Source organism: Molossus molossus, unplaced genomic scaffold (assembly GCF_014108415.1).
Source record: "Molossus molossus isolate mMolMol1 unplaced genomic scaffold, mMolMol1.p scaffold_m16_p_7, whole genome shotgun sequence".
Lineage (NCBI taxonomy): Eukaryota > Metazoa > Chordata > Mammalia > Chiroptera > Molossidae > Molossus > Molossus molossus.
In genome coordinates this window covers 106,866,240-106,890,163 of record NW_023425401.1, presented here as the reverse complement: position 1 = coordinate 106,890,163, position 23,924 = coordinate 106,866,240, and the positions used below count along the sequence as shown (strand labels likewise).

The 23,924-nt window shown below is 46.7% G+C and overlaps 1 protein-coding gene across 1 annotated transcript in view; it reads right to left on the bottom strand.

The window, feature by feature from the left end:
• Positions 1-23,924, bottom strand: part of CNTNAP2 (contactin associated protein 2) — a 1,693,809-nt gene that overhangs the window by 519,815 nt on the left and 1,150,070 nt on the right. Inside the window, exon 13 of the mRNA XM_036246733.1 lies at positions 18,405-18,605. Within this exon, the coding sequence (XP_036102626.1) occupies positions 18,405-18,605 (201 nt within the window). The remainder of the gene's footprint in view (positions 1-18,404; positions 18,606-23,924) is intronic.

Here is a 23,924-nt window from a genome sequence, read left to right as displayed (position 1 = left end):
CCTTGAATTTCTCCGGACCGCAGGCTGACGCTCTAACCGCTGAGCCAAACCGGCCAGGGCGGCCTTGAACTTTCTGAGAAGGGACTGGCCTTCCCTGCACGCCTACAGGGGAGCCAAGACTCGGGCGTGTCCTGAGAGGTGAAGGAGGGTGGGCCGCTTAGCCACCGACGTGACGGACAGAGGATTTTGGTGACTGGGGTGGAAGTCGCACCTTCTGTTTGGGTAGTGTCAGGTCACGGCACGCGCTGAAGGCCCGAGGGTGCTCATAGCAAGAAGCAGTCACCAGAGCGAACGGCCGAGTCTGGAAGGTCAGCGCGGAAGAATTTTCCCGAAAACCCGGCGGCAGCACAGAGCACGATGAACCCACCACCGAGGCCTCGGCGAGGCGGCCCGGGCCGGCGGGGCCGTAGGTCGGAACGGGGCTGACCCTCACTGCATCGGGGTACACGCCTCTCGGGCCACAGTGTGTCCCCGGGAACAGAAACACACGGTTTCAAGTTCAAATGCAAGGCCGTTTAGAAAAGAGCCGCAGAAAGAAAACGACATCAAACATGCAATGAAAACAGTCGGGTTCTTGAGAGAGAGGGACTGGAAACACAGACATTGTGGGAGCTGGGGGCCCCATGAACCGGCACGGTACACGTGCGATCTGGCTGGGAGAGGGCGGGGCCGGGACAGAGGAGGGCCTGGGACAGACCTGATGCCATCAGGAAGTCGATGTGACCGGTTCGTCACAACCACAACCGGGCCAGCAGCATCTTGAAGGCAGGAGCCTGGAGGTCAGCCCCCTATGTTCACGTGTGTGTGTGTGTGTGTGGGGGGGGTATCAGGGTGCCAGCAGGGGAAGAGTTAAAGGTGTCGGATGTCTCCCTCCTTCCTCTTCAAGGACCTCGAGGGAGCATAATTTCAGGGCCAGTGTTAGGTACCACCAGGTGGTCTCAGAGGCTCACTGGTCCCCCCCGCAGAAGCTGTGTAAAACACTTCACTAGGAGACCCCTGCCGGGAGAGACCAGACCTCACTCCTTTTTTAACTTCCTAAAGAAACGAGTTCAGTACCTTACAGAGAGTAGATGGTCAATAAACACTGGTTCGGAGAATGAACGAAAAAAATGAAGGAACTCACAAGCCACTTCAAAATTAAATACGAAGACCTCTAAAGGCAAAAACTGTGTACAAGGTGGTGCAGGCACTAAAACCTTTTAAAATTTTTTTCTTTATTAATTTTTAGAGAGAGAGGAAGGGAGAAGGAGAGAGGGACAGAAACATCGATGAGAGAGAACATCGACTGGCCACCTCTACACGCCCCCCACTGGGTATTAGGCCCACAACCTGGGCATGTGCCCTGACCGGGAATCGAACTGGCAACCTCCTGGTGCAGGGTTGATGCTCAACCACTGAGCCACACTGGCTGGGCCTCTGAAATCTTTTTATACTAAAATTTAATTAAGCAACAGATGGAAACTGTCTGGCAGCAGAGTCCCTTCCCATCTCTGCAGAAAGGATTTTAAGCCCGGCCGGTGTGGCTCAGTGGTTGAGCATCGACCCATATACCAAGAGGTCACTGGTTCAATTCCCAGTCAGGTCACACGCCCAGGTTGTGGCCTGTCCCCTTGGGAGGGGGGCATGCAGGAGGCAGCCGATTGATGTTCTCTCTCATCAATGTTTCTCTCTCTCTCTCCCTCCCTCTCTCTCTAAAAATCAATAGAGAAAAAATAATTTAAAAAAAAAGAAAAGAAAGGGTTTAAAAGCCAGACGAGGTGAGCAGAGGACCTCCTATGGAGCAGGGAAGAGTCGCGACAGGGGAGAGATGTCTGGACCTCAGCCTATCAGAACAACCCAAACACTTGCTTCTTTGCATAAGCGGAGTTGGCCAGAAACCAGGTGCCTACGGGAAGAGAAAGTTCTCCAATAAAAGGGGGTAAAAGTGCAAAACAAACAGAATAAATGTCAAAAGACAGACTTTTTTGAACAGTCTTGTTAAGGGCTGGCTTATCTACCCCATCGGTCTGTGCACCAGCTGATTTGTCTCGTCCTGGGCACCCGGGCACCCCTCGAACGCCCACGCCGTGCGTGATTCAGAAGTAGGCACACATATTATTGACATCAGCGGCACAATTCTAAAGAAGCCTGCAGCCCAATGTATTCATTGATTTAAGTCTCATTCTTCCATTCTGAAAACGTCCAGGTGGGCTCCCAGGGGAACTATGCATCTGAGGGCAGGAAATTATTTCCCTTATTTGCAAAAGCTGAGACAATAGTTGTGTTTAGTTACTTTGTTTTACACCTCATTTCAGTCTCTTTGTTATTCTTTCAAAGCAATCTCTTAGGAGAGGAAAAAGCAAGGCACTATGTAAACATAGCTGTAAATCATGCTTTGTATTACATCCCCTCATTAGGCAACATCCCGGTGGGTTCTGGAGTTCTTTCAAGTGAAATCCATTCTGTTCTCCCCTTGGCCTTCCCAGGGGTAACTGTGCTGTCAATCTTACTAATTTTTTAAATATGGTTTTAATTAATTTTTAGAGAGAGGAAGGGAGAGGGAGAGAAAGATAGAAACAGCGATTAGAGAGAGAAACACTGATCGGCTGCCTCCTGCATGCCCCCACTGGGGATCGGGCCCACAGCCTGGGCATGTGCCCTGACCGGGAATCGAACCAGTGACCTCTTGGTGCATGGGTCGATGCTCAACCTCTGAGCCATGCCAACTGGGCTCTGCTGTCAATCTTAAACTGTTGGCTGCTCATGAGTTAACTCGTAGAGAAGTTTCTTGGTTTGTTGATGTTGATGGGACAAACGAAAAAATCCCATTGGAGGGATTATTGGTCAGTGGACCCTTTGGTTAAAGCTCCAATATTTCCTAAAACTACGAGCAGAATGAGGTTTGAGCAAATTCTTACATTTTTCCGTCTTAGTGATAATTCACAAAATACATCTAATGAAGACAGACTGTATAAAATTAGGCCTCTTTTGGATTATTTTCTTCCAAAATTTCTCTCTTTGCATATACCTAAGCAGGAGTTATCGCTAGATAGAAGCTCAGTGAAACCAGATATATTTGCAAAACATGTTGCGAACATTACACGTAGGTGATTGCTACACAGTATATCACACCACAAAAAATTACTAAAACATATAATACGTACAAAATACAATATGTAGCAGATATGTACAAAGTTTCATTTAAATTCATCATGTATAAATAAAGTATACTGAAGTTTACTTAGATGTTTCACCTTCATACTCAATTATGAAAAAAATAGCCAGTGACATGAGATAACTTCTGCATAAAATTGCCAGTCAACAATGTGTTGACATATCTGTCTATAAACTGTTATTCTCAGTTATGGTCAATTGTATTTCTTCTGTGTTATCTCTTTTTCTACTATATGATAGCTGTGCAGAGGTGTTCCACATGAAACACACGCGGTGTGCCTTCAGTTTCTTAAAAAAGAACACACACAGAGATAATGAGGTTTATTGACCATGGGTTTCTCATCTTGGTAGTATCTGTTCCCACAAAAGCTTCCGGGAAGTAAATGGTTTCCCATGTCATAAGACTTTTATTTTTTTCTTCTGAGCAAATATTTCTTCCTCTTCACAGTCCATTGTAAATTGGAGGCTCTAATTGTGAAGAAAAAAAATCAAAACATCTATAAAAGCTGCTAAGAAGCAAAATATGACACGTGCTTATTCCGTTTGGTCCCCACAGGGAGCTGGAATTTGAGATTTCAGAAATGAATGCAAACATCCATCATTTCCCCCCTCTTAGAACTGAACAAAACATGAAAGATGTAGTTCTGTGTGGCCCCCATCTTCAAAGTCTACCCCTTTTTCATTTTCGTTGTCTTTCCTGTTCTTTGGAAAGGAAATTCAGTTGTCTGTGTACAACAATAGAGCGTCAAAAACATCTTCCCCACAGAAATACAGGATTGCAAAGGACTTGAAGTAATCGTCTCTGTTCTTAGGTTGTCAGCGTTGGGGTCTTGGGGGCTTCATTGAAGTATTTAATTTAATTTTTAGTCCTCACCTGAGGATATGTTTACTGATTTTTAGAGAGAGGAAGAAACATTGATGTGGGAGAGAAACATCAATGTGAGAAAGAAACATCAACTGGTTGCCTCCTGGATGTACCCCGATGGGGGATAAAACCCGCAACCTAGGGATGTGCCCTGACCAGGGAACGGAACCCATAACCCTTTGGTGTATGGGACAATGCTCCAAACAACTGAGCCACCTGGCCAGGGCTGAAGTATATTAAAATAAGATTCTCCTCTGTAAGCTACACTAAAATATCAGCACTTACTTAAAGGATAGGAACAAAATTACCACAAACAGACGAAACGCCTCCCGGGCCAGCAAGACGCCCCTGTCATCTGATTGATTATAGAACAGAATACAATAGAATATAAAGGATCAAGGATGGGGTCAGGAGGAAGCTGGAAAGACAGCTAATAGGGAAGCCACAGCAGAGGGAGAAAGATGAACTTTCTATCCGACCACATCCTAACAAAAAGGGCTCCAGGGTCCAAAGAGTCTGTTCCCTTGAACTCCCAAATCATCTGCTCCCGGCGTTCAGATTCCGTGCTCAGGACGGAGTCATTCGATTCTCATTTGGCCCCCAGTCCGGGAACCCCGCAGGGAGATCTCTGGCAGGGCGAAGAAGAAATGTCTGCTACAGATGGATGCACTGGCATCCTGGTTTGCAACGGGCTCTCCAGCTACCTTGCCGGCATGGGATGTGCCAGCCAGACCACCCTGTCCCTTCAATAGCTGCTCTTCTCATTTTAAATGAATGCAGTGGCACTTTGATTGGAGAGCTCAATCCTGCAGACTCTGATTATATTTGAGATCAAACTGCCGTGTGCTGATGGATCACATTCCAGCAGAGGAATCGGGCTCTGAGTTGCAGGGAGCTCGTTAAGGTGATGTCAGGTATTCCGAGAGGCAGCTTGCAAGTCTTTCCTATGTGACGTAATTTCAGCCTCCAGAGTTAGACACAGAGAGCTAAGTGCTCTCCTGTCCTGTTCTGAAACCTCCGGGCATGTCATCGACGCGACGCGGATGCGTTGCTTTAGATAAAATCCCTACTAAATCTTTTCTCATATGAGGCATGCCCAACTCCTTTGTTTTTCTATTTTTCTCATTAAAAATGAAATTTCCAAAGCAGTTCAGCCTCCTTTTTATTTTCGCAAGGACTCATTTTTATAGACGGCTCTCCTCCACATAGAGCCCGTTACCTTGGCCCTCCTCAGACGATGTGTTGTTCGTAGTTTCTCTAAAGTCTGCCTGCATGCGTTTATACATTGTACGTCAGTTGCATTGTCCCCGTGTCAAGGTCTTACTCAAAATAGTATAACAGCAACACTGAGTGGTGGTGAAAAATCCAGTCTTTAAAAATTTATTTATTTTATTTTTTAAAACATGTTTTTATTGACTTCAGAGACAGGAAGGGAGAGGGAGAGAAAGATAGAAACATCAGTGAGAGAGAAACATCCATCGGCTGCCTCCTGCACGCTCCCTACTGGGCATCAAGCCTGTGACCCAGGCATGCGCCCTGACTGGGAATCGAACCTGCAACCTCCTGGGGCATGGGGTGATGCTCAACCAACTGAGCCACACCAGCTGGGCCCAGTTGTTTTAAGAAAGGTTATATGTTTCTAGACTATTTTATCCCAGATGGTGTTTTCATTCATATTTAGTCTATGTTACTGTGCACCTTCGTTTCCCAGATTTGAGCGAAGCCAACCCCTGGCACTGCACACGTACCTGTCCTCAGCCGCATACTCTGGTCTCAGCAGTATGCTACCGAGTTACAGCCGCTTCTCTCTTCCCCCGCCTCTGTCGCTTTTAATCTCGAATTCACTTGTAGTTAACAATTTGGCACATCACAGTCAACATTCAGTTGTCTGCAGCCTGATTATTTTCCCCACGAATGCGGTTTTCAAATTTTAAGAGCAAACCCATATTTCACAGAAGTAACGTGATTTGTTTGCATTTCAGATGAGCTCTGGGTAGTGTTGCTTTGCAGAAGTCTGTGTGGTGTGGGAATCTGTCAGAACTGTCAACTTCTCAGCTCAGGGAGAGTTTGGATGCAGGAATTCTGCTTAGGTAGGTTATTTTTTGAGGGTGTGTATGCTTGTGTGCGTGTGTGTGTGCATGCATGCACACGTGTGGGTATGTTTGGTATGTATGTATTTAAAACACATGTAGATACACCACGTTATCACAGGCCATATGCACTGGTACACACCCCAACGGTGGAAATTGTGTGTTTGCGCACGCGCGCGTGCGTGTGTGTAATGCTTTGCTTAGTATGAACAGTTTTTATTCCAAAAAATGGAAGAAAGGAGAATAAATTGCTTCTGGATAGAAGGAGGAAAACAGCCACTAAATACCTTGTATCTGGTGCATTTTTAGATATCGGTTACACTCATACCTAAAGAATTATTTTAAAACACCCCAAAGCCAAATATAAATTTTAGAATTGTCCACTAGGTTAACTCCCCTCTGGCTGCCTCTTACTCGTTTGGATAACGTATGTCTGGTGATTCCAGAGTCTCAGTCATTGGGAAGTCTGGGAGCCGATGTGCAATGACTACTCATCTGGGAAGAACAGTCGTGCATTCCCTGCTTTGGTTGACGTTATGTCATCAACACGCCCTGTTCTTACATTAAAACCTTATAAAGGATCCTACCGGCTCTCTTTAGGCAAACTCATGTGGCTAACGGAGCGGAAACCTATGTCTATACTGCACGCTGACCTTCATGTAGTGGACTTGAACATCTCAGGATGTCGCTCCTCCTAATTTTGTTGTTTTGATCCCCTTACCATTCTGATGTTTTGAAATCAAACAGAATAACAACACTTTTTTGGCTTTTGAAACCTTTCCATCACTGCCTTCTAAGGAGAGGGAGGAATTGATTTTAACATTTCAGCTAATATGATTTTATAAAAATGATGAGATAGTAAATATAATCAACAGTCTGGCTGCACAGCACTGCAGAGGGGGCTGTATCTTCCCATGTTCCCTCTGGCCTCTCCCTCCTGCCTGCCCCCCACTCCCCCCAGTCGGCTTGCTAAGTGCCCTCCCTCCTGGTCACCGGTGTGGAGAGGTTCCTCCTTGTCTTCTGCCTCCCACTCACGAGAGCCAACTGAGTTATTTTATTCTTTGGAGAGAAAACAATGCCCCCTCGAAAGAGAATAAATCTCTACAGATATCATTTCAGTGCCCTCTGCCTGCCCCTTGGGCAGTGCCACCCACTGGAGACCTGGCCCTCTGCTCCCCTCCTCTCCTAGCAGGACCAGCGGGCCAGCCGCCAGCAGACCGCCGAGACGGGGTGCGCCCCGGCTGCTGGCACGCAGTGGGCGCAGGCATGCCGGTTTCCTCTGAACAGATCAAAAAATAAACGTAAAAAAAGGCAAAGGGAAAACAGCAGCGTTTTGTTCCACGTCTTATGACAGAGAAGACGTGGATAACCTTTTACAGCGTTTTTCTGTCTCACCCAATGCAAGGCCGCAGCTCCGTATGCACCGCCGTGATATTGAAGAACATGGAAGCCCAGTGCGCTGTAGAAAGGCCTGTTGTTGCTTTTTTATTTCTTTCACGTCAAATGTTTTTCAATCCGGTTCCACAAATATTGTCATCTAAACTGTATTTTTGCAATGTACTTGTCAGGGCCAAATCGAGACTATTGAGGGGGGAAAAAAAAGGTAGGGTTTCAAAATGAAGCTTTTATAAAAGCCTCTTCTGGCCTATTGCTTAGCAAAAGAAATGCGTCAGCCTTCACTTTTAATTATGCGGGAAGCACAGACTCGTGCTGCCGTCAGAAGAATGAAAAATTTCCCAACTGATTATCAGCTTATTAGGTGGCCAGCCCCCAAATCTCTCTCTCTCTCTCTTTTTCCTTCTCTCTCTTTCCTTCCTCCCTCCCTCCCTCCCTGCTTCCTTCCATCCTCCCTTTCTCTCCCCGTCCCTTCCTGCATTTTTTAACACTTGGTCAAAAACATATGAGGGCTAGAGGCTTATAAGTCTAGATTTCAACCTTGGTTTGGACTCTCAACACCGTGTTTACTGTTTTTCCTTTGCTGAGTTCATTAACCCTTCTGGAGTTGTTTCTTCAGTTAGAAAATGGAAATAGTGTCAGATCACTTGCAGAGTTCTGGGGGGTGGACTGAATGAGCCAATATCTGTAAATGCCCGTGGTAAGCACTTAATATTAATGCCAATTTCCCTCCCTTCATTTATATCATAATTGAATTTGGAGATGACTGTTTTAAGCATTATTTATCTATCTATACAGAAGACAAAATGTTTAGCCTGAATTCCAGATCTAATACCAAGAGAAAAGTAGTCATCATTTTATTTTCTTTTTTTTTTATCCTTACCTGAGGACATTTTTGCATTTATTTTCAGATGGAGCAGGAGGGAGAGAGGGAGAGAGGGAGAAAGAAACATCGATGTGACAGTGACACATCGACTGGCTGCCACCCACACAACCCCAACCGGGGCTGGGGAGTAACTATAACCGAGGCTTGTTCTCTTAGCGGGAACCGAACCCGGGACTCTCTGGTCCACGGGCTGATGCGCTGACCACTGAGCAAACTGGCCAGGGCAAGAAGTCATTTTCTTTAAGAGAATTGAAGATGTGGGCATTCCCAGCCCACTAACGTTTTGCAACATGATTCACTAGCATTAAAAAAAGCACCTGCACCCTGGCTGGTTTAGCTCAGCGGTTAGAGCATCGGCCTGCAGTCCAGAGAGACCCGGGTTCGGTTCCTGCTAAGGGCATGTACCTCGGTTGCAATTTGTCCCCAGCCCTGGTTGGGTCGTGTGGGGGGCAGCCACTCGATGTGTCCCTTTCACATCGATGTTTCTCTCTCTCTCTATTCCTCTCTCTCCCTCCCACTGTATCTGAACAGAAAATGGAAAAATGTCCTCAGGCGAGGACAAAAAAAAAAAAAAAAAGGCACCCGGCCGCTAGTTTGGGTAAATCCTAAGCTAACACAACAAGGTGGTGGAATCCAGATGCCATGTGGTGACTTGGTATTTTAGAGAAGTTTTATTCTTCACTGGTGGGAAGATGACATTTTGGAATACATAGTCTTTGAAATACAATGTACATGTTATTTCATTCGTATGCAGTTCTATAAAAACGGAGTTCTTTCAACTTGATTTCTCTGAGTTTTTTTTTTTTAACCTTACCTTTACTATGCATGGTGATGGGACTTGATTCATTATGAGAGTTAAAAACAAAACAAAACAAAAACAAACAAACAAACAAAAAAACAAAAACGCTGCAAAATACGGTTGCTGGGGTGATAGACTGTTATGCATCTTTCCTAAGGTTAAACGTATAGGATGTTCGTACTCAGATCAATGGAGATGCTTCCCTTAGGGAAGAACTCCAAGCCAGTAATGAGTCAACAATGCCATATTCTGGTGGACCCAGGCCACCTTGGTTAAAATGTGGAATAAAGGTATCTACATTTTTTTTTTTTTGAAACAACACAGACAAGAAAAATGTTTGTCTTAGACTTATATTTTTGAGTAAAACTGATCTTGATTCATTCAGATGGCCATTGCTACAACCATATAAAATGATATTTTATTTGGCCATTTGACACCAGAAATGAAGCGATACGAGAAGGGAAGATCCCTGCGCACCTTGAACAGGGCGCTCTCACTGGTCTGTGCCGACGGAGACAGGCATGTGTGGAATTAACTGAGGGAATAAGTCATTGCTCCTCTAGGATTTCTCAGCTGTTCCTTGAAAAAATAACCATCGCCGGCTGTGGTGGTCAGTTTTACGTGGCAATTTCGCCAGGTTACAGTGCCCCGGTCCCTACCAAACACGGATCTAGGTGCTGCTGAGCAGGTATTGTGTAGATGTTCTAAAAGGCTAGTCTCACCTGACCGGAAGTAAGAAGGACTGTGCCCGGTAACCTGGATCGGCCCCATTCAACCCACTGAAAGGCCTCAGGTACAGTTGAGTATTCTTGAAGAAATTCCCTCCTGGAGGGTAGTGTCCGCTGCTTCCTGAGGTCCTAGCCTGCCTTTCCTGACTGTGTGCCCCAATTTTGAGCTTGCCTAGCCACACCTCACAATTGCACGAACTGGTTCGGTGCAGTATATCTGTGTATCTTCGCTGGTTCTGTTTCTCTGGCTCCACCGGACTCACACTTTAGCCAATAGAACTCTCAAGCCCTATGTCCTCCCATTCCCAAGCTTCCCCCAAACTCCCAATCTTCTCTCCAGATGGAACCTTTTCAAATGGGGGAGGAGGGATGATCCGATGCACAACACACACACGGAGATGTTTGAAATCGCTAGGAATTCTAAATGTGCTCCACCTTTTACCCAAGATGCACCACTAAATTCCCTTCAGGTTTATAAAGGTCATATGCACAATGACTTTTCATTATTGCCAAGTTTCAGTCCAGGTCAGTGGGTTACAGCGTCATCCCAATACGCCAAGGTTGTGGGTTCAATCCTTGGTCGGGGCACACACAAGAGTCAACCAATAAATGCCCAGCTAAGTGGAACAACAAATTGATGTTTCTCTCTCTCTCCCCTCGCTTCTCTCTTTCTAAAAGAAGTTAAAAAAAAAAAGCTTTCAGACTATTTTTTAAGGCTAATGCTACTTAAAAGTAATCTTTGCCTTCCTTGTATTCTCACAGCATCTAGAAGAATATTTTGTACTCAATAAATGTTTGCTGAATGACAACCTCTTAATGATACCCTAGATCAGCAGTGCTCAATCTGTGGGTCACGACCCCTTGGGGGGGTAGAACAACCCTTTCACAGGGGTCGCCTAAGACATAACAGTAGCAAAATTACAGTTGTGAAGTAGCAACAAAAATAGTTTTATGGTTGGGGGTCACCACAACATGAGGAACTGTATTAAAGGGTCGTGGCATCAGGAAGGTTGAGAACCACTGATTGAGATATTTCCAACACATTTTTGTAGTAAAACTTTGTTTTTTTTTTTAGAATATCTTGTTTGGGAGAGGTATTTTAAAATATAATTTACAAAATCTGATCAATTAGGTGTATCCTCACTTTACAACGTCATCAAAATGGGCAATTTTTAAGATACTATGCAGACAGAAAAATATTTCCGATTTAAGTACATAAGAAGACAACTTCCAAATGCTACATCCTCAACAAGATTCACCTCGATTCATTTATTAATCAGAAATACCAGGCTTGACTAAAGGTCACTTGGCTAAGAGCCATTCCAATTATAGACAGAAAAATGGAAGGGGGGAGGGAGAAGGTCCTTCCATGTGGCTGAGAGATGGGGGGGTACAGACCCCACTCTCGGGGTGCTCTCTGCATTCATTTGCAGGCCCTCAGAAAGGTTCCTGATAAGAGAGGTGTGCATGTGAACCCCGCCTTCCCACTTCCAGCTAGAGGGGCCTTTGGGGAATTCTTTCACCTCTCTGAGCCCTATCTTGCAGAATGGAGATAATAAAATCTACTTTGCATACGTTTGAGAGTTAAATGAGATAAAATGTCAAGAACGGCATTGGTCAATAGAATTGAGTGGGGAAGCTGTATTCTTTCTTTTATCTCCTTTCTCAGAAGAGCAAATTCCATCTACTTTTCTCCCCTGGGGTCTTTTTTATTCTGGTTCTGTCTTATATCTTTGACATCATCCTTTCCACAGCCTCCTCCACTTACAAACCTTAAAAATCTCAAAAATCTCAAACGCTTGCTTTGGTTCTGCCTTCTGATTAAGCAGTTCAGCAGTGATTCTGTGTTTAGCCATCCCCTCCACATCAAACTTTTGGAAAACCTTCAAGTACGGATTTCCCTTTCCCATTGGTTCTTCAGTGGCTCCGCCCACCAGGCCCCACCCACAGGAAACCCCAGTGGCCTCCCGAGAGGCCAAAGCCTGGGACTGACTTCCTGTCTGAGACTGCTCACCACTGACCACATCTGGGCTTCCTTGTTTTTTGTTTGTTTACTGTAAAACACTCATTTCTCTTTGCTTCCCCTTGAAAGACTTTCCTATTTGATTTTCTCCCTACATCTCTTTAAGTCCCTCAAGTTGGCTGTCTCCTCTTATTTTCCATACTCTCCCGAGTCATCCCACTGAGGAATGACACCTGTCCGCAGTCCTCCACTTTGTCCTCACTCCGGGGTACATGGGAAGGTTGCATTTTCCCCTGCCCTAAAGTTACCCCACATGTACACAGTCATGCATCCCGTTGATTCCATCTGAACTGAACCCCAGGAATCCGTCCTCTTATTTCCCAGTGAATCTTCCACCCCCTCGTCTCACTGATACTCCGGGGACATTGTGCAGGACGGTCTCTTCTTACCAGCTCTGCCTCGCCTTCATTCTGTGCTCTAGGTAACAGCCAGAATCCTCCGCACTGAGAATCAGCCCCACCCTTCCAGCGAGATCCTCAGCATCACACGAAGGCTCTGACCTCCTGTCTGCGTCCACTCTCTCTCCCTCATTTCTCCCTTCCAGCCCTCCTGACCCCTCCATTCCCTCCGGAGTACTGTGTTCCCTGAATCACTGCACATTCCGACATCCCTAACCTACATCACACACCCGACTTTTTCCCCTTAGTTAACGCATCTGAACCCTTCACATTGCAATTTATACATCACAATGTCTGATTCACAAGAAACTAAATATCTGCAGGTTAATTGAAGATCTCATCCATTATCTCATTTAATTCTGTCATGAACTCCTATCCTATCTTGCGAAATGGCCTTTAACCAGCCTCCCCCTGGCCCTTCTGTCCCCTCTGAGTACGGTGTCCTTTATGAAAATGCTAGTTCTTTGGGAGTAAAATAATACCAGAGTTAATGTTCTCATTTTACCTTTTAATTATTACTATCTTTCTTGCTTGTTCAATTTAATTGTCTCCTCCAAGTTTAGTACAATCATTGAGCACAATACTTAATTAGATAGTTGGTTCGTCTTCTGGTTAATGTACAGATTAGTCACAATAAATCGCATTTACTGAAAATGCTACCCTTTCATTGCAATCAGGTCATGTTTTTAGCTAAGTTGTTTCGAAAGTTAAATACCACGGTTTGCTCGCATGCACAACACAAACTTGGAGAATTCACTTGACCAAACTTCAGAGTTTTTTCCTAAAACCAGGTTATATGTTATAATGCCAGAGTCATGCTTTCCTGTCTTTTGGACGCCACTAAATCACAGTTTAGCATCATGAAAGTATATTGGATTTTACACAGCTTACTGTACAGGCAAAAAATTGTGACCATAACTCTTTTCAATAGATACAAAATCTAATAGTAAGCCACCCAAAAGGATGGATAATTTATATTGCTTCTTTCAACAAAAGAAGCACTAAAACGATGACTTATGAGGACTAGACCACACTGAGAAATTAAAAGAAATGGAACACTGAAAAACAATGAAAACCACAGTGAATATCATCAGGAAATAGAAAATGGAGGCTTTACGCCTCCACAATTAAATAAATCCTCATGTATGTAGGGAACACATATTTCAGCAGGAAATTCTTAAGTAACAGTGATTTGTAAAATGTATACATGACTACAGGGCATCTGAGATACACACGCAAGCCTTTGAAAAGCAGGCTGTGGGGCTTGCTGAGATTTCGAGACATATTTGGCCATCTGAACGCATTTGGGCTGTGGACCACGACCTCACTCAAATGTTATCTCATGAAACTCTCTTGGTGTCCAATTCATCAAATTCAAATTCTTGGGTATTTATTTCAGAAGTAGATTTCATTGTTTAATGATTCTTGTCTTTCATCAGTTCAGATATTATTACATTTGCAATTCTTGGGATATGCTAACTTTTTGGGGGGAGGGTTGGATAGCTATTAATGGTTTTCTCTGGGTAGAATTAACTCCTTCATTTCCAAATTGGTATTTCTCATTCCAAACAGGTTCTTCTATGAAAACAACAACAACAAAACCTTGTATTGTGCCTCTGTCATTTATAAAGTTGCTTAAGAACAACTGAATTAATAGTTACATTGCAAGAGCAGGTATGACCATAAATTACTTAAAAATTGATTCTATTTTCAAACTTTATAGTAATAAAAAGAAGAGATAACATTGCAAGTCATATATTACCATCCTTGTAAAAGTTGTGAGAAGCCAATAATGACTAATTCTGTATTAGTTAGCTAATGGTATTGTACAACCAAACATCTAGCAGAATAAAAATGAGTCCATATGTGTACAAAACCATCAACTCTTTATCCTAAGTACCATTAGTAAATATAGAGTCCCAAATGCAGTCTTTGGATAAGGCTCTTAAAAACAAAACAAAACAAAAAAACAAAAATCCACACCAGAATGAACATTTTAAGTGCACAGCTATTACAAACTCATTTGATATTCGTTTTAATTGCCGTGACTACAATGAATATGCTTTACGTTCACAGATGTCACAAGTAGCACTGCAGAAGTTCCAATATAATTCAGTCTTAGTTAAGAATGACAAATGGATATTTAAAATGAAATGCTACCAGGAAACAAACCGATTACAGCAACATCAGCTCCCTAAAAAACAGCAAATTAGCCCTGGCTGGTTTGGCTCAGCGGTTAGAGCGTTGGCCTGTGGACCAGAGAGACCTGGGTTCGGTTCCCGCTAAGGGCATGTACCTCGGCTGCAGTTTGTCCCCGGCCCTGGTTGGGTCGTGTGGGTGGCAGCCACTTGACGTGTACCTTTCACGTCGATGTTTCTCTCTCTCTCTCTTCCTCTCTCTCCCTCCTGCTCTATGTGAACAAAAAATGAAAAAATGTCCTCGAGTGAGGATAAAAAAACAAACAAAAAAAACCCCAAACAGCAAATTAAAGACTTTTATTAAATTGTGTTCTTATCTGGACATATCCAGATCACAGTAACACAGGAAAACCTGCTATATCAACGAGTCCTTTTCCTGGCCTCAGCTGGTTAGTTAGCCTAGATCACACTAATTGGGCGTGTGAGAAATGACCCCGAAGTCCAGGCTGAAGTTCACTTTTCAGGGTTCAGAGTCCGGCCTGTGCAGAAGGTTTAAGACGTGCCACCAGGCCAATGTGTTTTAGCAGAAGGAACAGATAACTATGCGTGCCATCTTATTCCAACGGGTCAGACAAGTTCTCACATCCCCTTTAATTTTCTCCCACAGGGATGACCGTCCCTTGAAAATCCAACGTGAGAAGCCTTTGGGGCCCGAAATGGAAGGCGGTGTTCCCCAGTGTGTCCTTTGGATTTCAGCCGGGGCTGTTTGTTGAAAGCCAACATTCATGGGCCCCAAACAAGTCCTAGCAAATCAGAGTTCTAGCAGCCAGCACTTTGACAAGTCACCTAAAAACGCTGACGAACACACGTGTTTATAAACAACTGCCTGGCCCAGGCTGGGTGGCTCAGTTGGTCGAAACGTCCTTCCACACACCCTAAGAGGTCTCGGGTTTGATCCCTGATTGGGGCATGTACGGAGTCAGTGGATCGATGTTTCTCTCTCACATCAATGTTTCTCTCTCTCTCTCTCTCAAATCCATAATCATATCCTTGGGTAAGGATATAAATAATAATAGTAGTAATAATAATAATCATAATAATAGAAACAACTGCCTGAAGGTTGAATGGGGTAATATTTAAAACTGTATCTTTTTCATTTCATTCCAATCTGTAAATATTTATGAGTTACCCAGGCTAGGTGAGTGAAAATGTGATACATAGATGGTGTCCAAAAAGCGAAGAAGCACACGATGAATGGGTTGCCGTGGTAAATTTATGAAGTACGACCCTAACCGACAAGTGTCGAGAGACAATGCCTGAAAATCTGGAAATGCAAAGAAAACAGTGTGTTTATGGTGCAGGTGAAAAAAAAGGCGCTCTTCATTCGGTTTAGCCGTTCTTCCCCTGAAAAGGTGTCTTGAAGCTAACGTTGTCTTTAGCTTATTATCAGAAACATAAGAGAAGCATTGCTTAAAAGCAGATGTATCCTCTTCTTCAGATGTTTGGGACACCCCGTGATTGGAAAAGGAGGGTGGCAGTGTGTGACCCTGCTCAGCGCCTGGGGGGCAAGGACAGAGGGTCTCAGTGAGGGGAGAGAGAATGAACTGCAAGACCAAAGCACAAAAGGCAAATTGCTCTTCTTACCTCCTACCTCATTGCCCTGGTGCCTGGACTGTAAGTTAAACTCGTTTAGAAGTTGCATCGTGTGTGTGTGTGTGTGTGTGTGTGTGTGCGCGCGTGTGTGTGTGTGTGCGCGTTTAAACCACCAGAGCAAAATGGAAAAAGTCGCCTTTGGCGTTTACTAGAAGAAGGGGAGAAAATAGAGCGGATGGGACCAAGTTATTTTTCTGGTCGGCCATCTCTCCTTAGCCTCATCCTCGCCCCAGAATCGGAGACCGATGGACGGAAACCTTGGGATAAATGTCAGTAAGGAGCCCTCACTCATCAAACTGAGTGCAGACGACCTGATGAGAGTCATTCATTGTGCCCCGTGCGCTAGCTTTTCATAGTCCTCGGACGACTTTCCTCAGCACCGGAAGAGGACCAACGTCGCTCGTCCAGCGCTATCGGCATCGCTCAGCAACTCCCTGCACAGTCTGCTGGGGCTGCCTTCACAGAACCCCACAGGCTCTGGCTTAACGGGACATTGCTTTCACAGGGCTGGGGGCTGAAGCCCAAGGTCAAGGTGCTGGTTTCTCAGGAGAGCCCTCTTGCTGGCCTGACTGTCCTGACACGGTGGAGAGGGAGGGTGAGCTCCCTCTTGCCCTGCATATAAGGCCACCAATCCAAACAGCTTAGGGACCCAGACTTATGGCCTCCTGTTGAAGGATCTCCTGATGGATCTCTGCACCGGCTCTGATACAGCCACAGGGGGGTGGGGGCCTCACCATTTGAATTGGGGGCGGGGCCCAAGCCAGTCCACAGCACTCCTTACAAATGAGCCTTCCCAAGTCGCACCTCAGACCTGGGATCAGAGCCTCGGGAATGGGCCCAGTGGCTGGTTTTATTCGGCTCTCCAGGTTCTTCTAACGCCGGGCACATCCCCAGAAGCCCTGGCCTCCGGCACGAAGTCCCAACTCTGCAGCGGGGCGTCTCGCGTCCTCCAGTTCTGCCCCAACCCGTTTCCGACCGCCCTTGGTCAGGGACACTGCCTCCCGCCGCGGCCCGGGGTCCCTCGCCTTCCGTCTGGGCTCTCGCTCACCGACCTCCAGCCCCTCTGCCTCTGGGGGAAGCATCAGCACGTCCCAGCCACGACGCCCCAAGCAGCAGACGCCCCCATGGCGGGGACCAGCCCTGTCCCTGTTCTGCAGGTGCTGCCTTCCCGGAGCCCACAGGCTGCTCCCGGCGGTCACCTTCGCACGGGGCTTGGACGTACAGAACCCTCACACCTTCACGACAGGGGCACTGTCTGGTTTATGACCCCTCTGTAAGCGACTCCTTACCGCACCGGCTCGGTCACAACCTGACCACTGAGCCGTCCGCTGGTCTCCGACCTGGCGCCACTTCCAAAGTCACTTAATATTCAAAAAAGTAATCAATATGCTATTTGCTGTTTGTTAAGTCCCTGAGTGCATCGAACCCTCTACAAGCACTTGGTATATTACTTCATTACATTCTCACAGTCACCCTGAAATGAGCATTACGATCCCCGTATGACCGAAGAGATGCTGGACACCAAGGCACAGCTCAGGGAACTCCCCTGAGCTCAGGGAACTCCCCCGAGGTCACACCGCCGGGGCGTGGCCAGGCCGAGGGCTGTTTCTCTGACTCCAAGCAGATCCTTTATTCCCACGGCTACGCCGCAGATGGGGACCCTGTCTCCTGTCTACGCGTTGAATAGACTGCCAGGAACCCCAGGACAGACGGCTTTTGCAGTAAAGGTATATCCAGTACGACCTTTGAAAACTATTTGCTATATACCCCTAACATCCATCCCCCCCACCCACCCCAAAACATCGCTACAAGTCAGCCATAACGGAAAAGAAATTAGGTTGAACTTGAGACAAACCGAACCAATCAACACCTCAGACACACAGAGCTCCCAGCTCTACTCTGTACACTCCTTACCTGCACCCGATAGGGGGCGTCCATGTCTACACTGAAGATGACGGAGGAACCCAAAGGCAATGACCTCAAGCTTCACAAAGAGCCTCATAAACCTGCCCCAAACAACTACTGACAATTATGCACCAAAACACACTCAAGACAATGGAAAATCTGTAACTAGAAAACAATAGTATATATAGTTTTTAAAAATCATACTTTCTTGGCTTCCTTCCGCAGCAAACCACCAATCATTCAATTTCACTTTTCCACAGCTGCCGGCCCGCCCCACACCGGGCTAACCAGCCACACCTGCTGGATGGTTTGGGCCAGTCCAAGCACCAGCTGGGACCGTCCTTAGAAGCAGTGCTGCGCACGCAGCCTACCTGGGGTGTTCAGCAGCCTGGACATCTTGCAGAAGTAGGAGACGTACTGCTCGCAGTACTCGGCGCTGCTGGTGATGGCGCTGATCTGGTCCGTGGAGGCGCTGTAGGTGAGCTGGGTCACCGAGTACTTCTCCGGGTGGTAGCCCACCACCGTCGTCTGCATCTGCAGGTCGTGAGACACGATGGTCCACACCTTGTCCTCTGTGGAGAGAAAGATGCCACCGCGGGGGTTATTAGGATGCAAATACTCCCTCCAGTCCCAGGAAACAACTGAGTTACACAAACTGGCGTTTTACCTGAGCTGATGGAGAGCAGAGTTAAGGAGAGTAATTCTTAAAGTGACCCTGACCCCTTCCTCACACCTACGTTCTCTTTGCACAGACAAAGCAGGGAAGGAATTTTTTATTAAATGAAAAACAAACACAAGATACTTCCTGCAAATGAAAAGGACCAGCCCGCGCACCTGGCTGATGCTCCGTCACCAGCGTGGACAGTGAGGCCCACGCGTCTCTCCCCCTGACGCTGGGACCGTCGCCCCCGGGAGAACACACCTGCTCCTCCCTAAAGGCGCTCGGCTCTCGCCAGCCCCCGTCTCCTTCCCCGCTGTTTGCTTGGAATCTGCGTCCTCATCGGGTCGGCCCGTGTTCTTTTCAGCCCGACCTTTCGGGTGACCGTAGACACGGCAGCGTGGGTTCCTGAAATGCTCCACCCGGGAGCTTCTGGGCATGGCCGTGGTGTCCTGCGCCCTGACAGCCTCCGCGCGTGGAAAGCAGAGGCAGAGGAGAGGGGCGTGGTTCACCCCGTGTGCTCTCAGCCACGTGGCCAAGGTTCTGCTGCTCTGCTCAGAGCCTCGCGTGGCAGTGGGCCTTGCTCCGGTGGAAGTCGAGGTCTTACGAAGCTGAAGACCCTCCAGGGTTCAAGCCAACCTGCTCTAGCGGCTCTGCGCCCCCTGGCTCCTTTGGGTTCAGCCACACTGACCTCAGTGTGCTCCTCCAATACTCAGGGCAGGGCCCTCCTCAGCGCCTTCCCCTCGGTCCTTCCGGTCTACACCCCCAGCCCTCGCTGAGCGCCCCCCCCCCCCGCCGCTTTCCATCTCCGCGCCCTGCTGTCTTCCTCACAGCGTGGATCTCAGCTGACCTAGTGCAGCTCTGCACTGCCTTTCCTGTTCTCGTTGTTTTGTCCGTCTCCCCACGTCAGGAGAGAAAGCAGACTTGTTCTCTGCCGTGCGCACAGGGCTCAGCACGAGACCCGCACCCCCGGCCCCCACAGGTATTGGAGGAGCAGGAGGAGTGAGGAGTGAATATCGGACCGTCTTCAAACCACGTCGGTTCACTTCTGGCTCTGCCCTGATGAGCCGGACAGGTCTGGACAGCCTCCTCTGGGCAGCATGTCCCTTTATCTGTGACAGGAAGACCCCCCGCTGGCTCGAGACGTGTTTTATGGGAGAGTTGTTTCTCCGGTGTGACCCGTGGCCGGATGCAGCAAAGCGGCCAGAACACATCTCAGTAATCCTGTCCCTTTCGGGCACCGTTCTGACACCAAACTGCTCGTCACTTCTATCCAAGCCTGCAGATGTCCCTTCACCTAATGGAAGATCCGTTAATTAAATTAGGTGACTTGTATCTCTTTTCGGTTACAATCAGCCTTTGGCATAGAATCTTCAGATTCTACGTCTTCTTTTTAAAACGCCTCACCAGTAGCCTTGCCCTGTAGCAGTACTTTAGAAATCTCCTCCTCTGACTGGTGCTGGAACAGCATTCTGAGCCGACCCTTCTTGAAAGGATAATAAACCCCTTTTTGATACACACAAAATAATGTCCATAAAGGGAAACATTGATTGAGCAAGTGAAACAAAATGGTCATCCATGCATGTTCTCTGTCAATAACTGTGAAGACATTCATCGCTACGTTAATACTGACGAGTTTCTAATATTTTGGCCGTAGTGACTTCTTGGCCCCAGACAAGCTTTTGTTCCCCTCCCCACCCACGTTTCAGTACCAGCTTCCCGGGCACCAGCTTCTCTACACAGCTGACCCGTGAACAGAACGGGGGTTAGGGGTGGCGACCCCTGTGCCATCGAAAATCTATGCATAACTCTTGATGCCCCCCAGATGTAACTACTAATAGCCTACTCTTGACCGGAGCCTCACTGGTAACATAAACAGTTGATTCACACATATGTTATATGGGTATCTGCTGTCTTCTTACAATAACGTAAGCTAGCGAAGAGGGTTCCTAAGAAAATCATAGATAAGAGAAAAGGCAGTTCCAGGACTTGTTGGGAAACTTCCACGCAGAGGTGAACCCACACGGTCCAAACCCTCGTTCATGGGTTACCTACATTTGCTGTATAGCCCACCCATTCAGTCACTATTGAGTCCCTACTGTATGGTAGGTAGGGATCTAGACCCCAGGAAACCACCGAGTAGAAAACACCAATCAGAAAGAATATATGTACCCCCATGTTCGTAGCAGCACTATTTACAATCTCTAAGATCTGGAAACAGCCCAAGTGCCCATCAGTAGACGAATGGATCAAAAAGCTGTGGTACATATACACAATGGAGCACTATGCAGCTGTAAGAAAGAAAGATCTCTTATCCTTTGAGACGACATGGAGGGACCTGGAAAGTATCATCCTAAGCGAAACAAGCCAAACAGAGAAAGACAAGTTTCATATGATCTCACTTATTTGTGGAATATAATGAACATAACAGTCTGAGGAATGGGGTAGTCCCAGAGACGCGAAAGTGGGGTACAGACTGACCATCCCCTAAGGAGGGGGGTGGTGGGGGAGAGATAAACCACAGAACTTATATGCATGTATGCATGAACAGTGGACATGGACAACAAACTGGGGAAAGGGCAGGGAGGGAGGGGGAGGGGGGAATCAGTGGGGGGAAAAAGGAGAAACATCTGTAACAAAAACTAATTAATAAAAAAAAAAAAGAAAGAAAACACTCATACACTTTTGCAGCTCACATTTTCATATTCTGGGGGGCAAGAGCTCGTTGGGGAGTGATAATGGCTAGGAGGAAAGCTGACTCAGGGAAGGGAACGATTGACCGTATGGATGGCGAGTGCATTTTCTAACACAGAGAATGCATCACATTTAAACGGAAAAGGCCATCATCCAGCAAGCCACGTGACCGGGGCAAAGGATTCCATATGCAGGGAATGCACATGCAAATATTCTAACTGGGGTATTCCTGGCACCGTTCAGGTACACGAGCAGGCTCGTGAGGGAGGGAGGAAGTGACAACGGCGTTGAGGTTGGAGATGTGGTGGAGATGGTGGGTGTGGCCTCAAGGAAGAAGGTGACCTGCCGGTGCGGGGGGGGGGGGGGGGGGGGGGGCGCGCGAGCAGCACGCTCTACCTTATTAGCTGACGTACGACTCTTGGCATCCATACAATTTCTACTTTAGAGACGTTTGGAAGAAAACATACATGAATCTTTATAAACATGTCAAACTTTCTGGTGTCATGGCATTACAGAAAGTGATACGTAAGCCCAAGTGGATGGCATCACACAAGTACTATTGATGCTCCTCGCAAATGATTTTGTAATGCTGGCCCTATGACACGTTGAAATGATTCTCTGGAGCCATTAAATCGTAAGTGACAAAGGGCTATTAACAATTTTGCAAGTACCAAGCATCTAGAAGAAAGAAGGTGGTTATGGCGGATAGACGGTCCTTCCCTAGTATCGCAGTAGACAAATGAAGACTCATTCCCATAGTTGCAGTGTGCTTACAGGATCTGCATCATCAGGCACGTGTGCAATGCACTTAGGAACTTCTGTCTGTGCCACATTCTAAGTGTCTGTCACAAGCAATTGACAAAGGAGTGTATTTCAAATACTCTCTTCGGATTTGTGTGTTATGAAAATGCCCTTCGTAATTGCTGAGAGCTCTCTATCTATCTCATGAAGTCACATATTTAAAAACTGTCACCCTGTGCCCTGGCCAGGTGGCTCAGTTGGTTGGAGCATCATCCTGTGCACCAAAAGGTTGTGGATTTGATGCCTGGTCAGGGCACATGCCTAGACTGTGCGTTTGATCCCCAGCCAGGGCGATACAGGAGGCAACCAACTGATGTTTCTCTCTCACATCCATGTTTCTCTCTCCCCTCTTTCTCTCTCTCTAAAATCAATAAAAGCACATCGTCGGTGAGGATTAAAAAGAAACAACTGTCACACTGCATATTGTTTTAACTACAGCTGATCTAATTTTTCAAATACCGGGACACGTATCGCACATTTCGTGAATGCGTCCCTCTCCTCGGCAATACTGTGGGTCCTCGAGATCACCCCGTTGAGTTATGTTGACATGAGTCCCTTAGAAAGATCCCTCTGCTACCTATTTACCTGTGACTCCATGTGCGCCTCCTATCTGTAATTCTCAAGTAATTCACTTCATGAGAACTCAGTTCCTCGCATGGCTGGAGTTCGGACCAGGGACTGATAGAGCCAGAGAGTGACCAGGGAGAAAAGGCAGAGAACCCTTCCAGGACAGAAGCGGTTTCTAACCCCGTCTACGCTGTTCTTTGACTGTGTATCATGTTATCCACGCAGCATCTGAGGTCACATGACAGAGCAGGTCTGTGCACAGGGCATCTGAATACAAGGCCGATCTGAGCTCAGTGCAGGGCGGAAATGTTCTGTGTCTCAGCATCGGCACAGGGAGGGGCATGTTTTTGCTTTGCTGACATCACTGTAGGGTTAATGCCCACTTTGGTCATCGGAGAGCTTTCTTCACCTTCAGGCATTGGAAATCGGAAATAATCTTTAAAGAGAAGAGAATATTATAGCATAAACTACCTGCATTTAAAATGGTATGTAAACCTTGTTTGAGGGGCATGTCCAACCTAAAAATTCCTTAGCAGCCCTGTGACCTGTTCCAGTTTATCTTCAGAAAGGATTTGAGGCCTCTCCGTCTTAGAATAACACAACAGGAACTGAACTATAACGTACGCTTCACCTAGGATCGCCCACCTTGCGCGTGAACCTGGGCTGCTGGATAAACCGAGTGACCAGTCTGTGTCTCCTTGGATTTCTCCTCTGTCCTACAAACGGCATTCCAATAACTCTGTGTGCGGCCTTCTTTGGACACAGACATCTGAATGGTTGTTGTCCTGACTCAATCCACCGACCATTAGACATCCGCTAGGAGGAAGCTACCAGCAAGGGTCTCCAATGAAATAGTAGAGCATCATAAAAACCGCTTTTTCGAAACTTAAAAACGTGCGGCCTCAGAGGAGCACAGACCCCAGGGAAGAGACCACTGGTTAAAGGAAGGCGTGATCACGTGTGAAGAACAGGAATCGCCAAGGTGCCCACACTCACAAACCGTCTACTGAGTTCCTGACCTGCTTCTGCCCTGTGCTAGCTACTGGGGACATAGGGATGAGAAAACAAAACAAAACAAAACAACAACCTAAGTTCTTGTTCTCAGCCAGCGTGGAGTCCAGTGGGGGTGAGAAAACGTTAAGCTTGAAATTCCGACTGCGACAACAGAGCT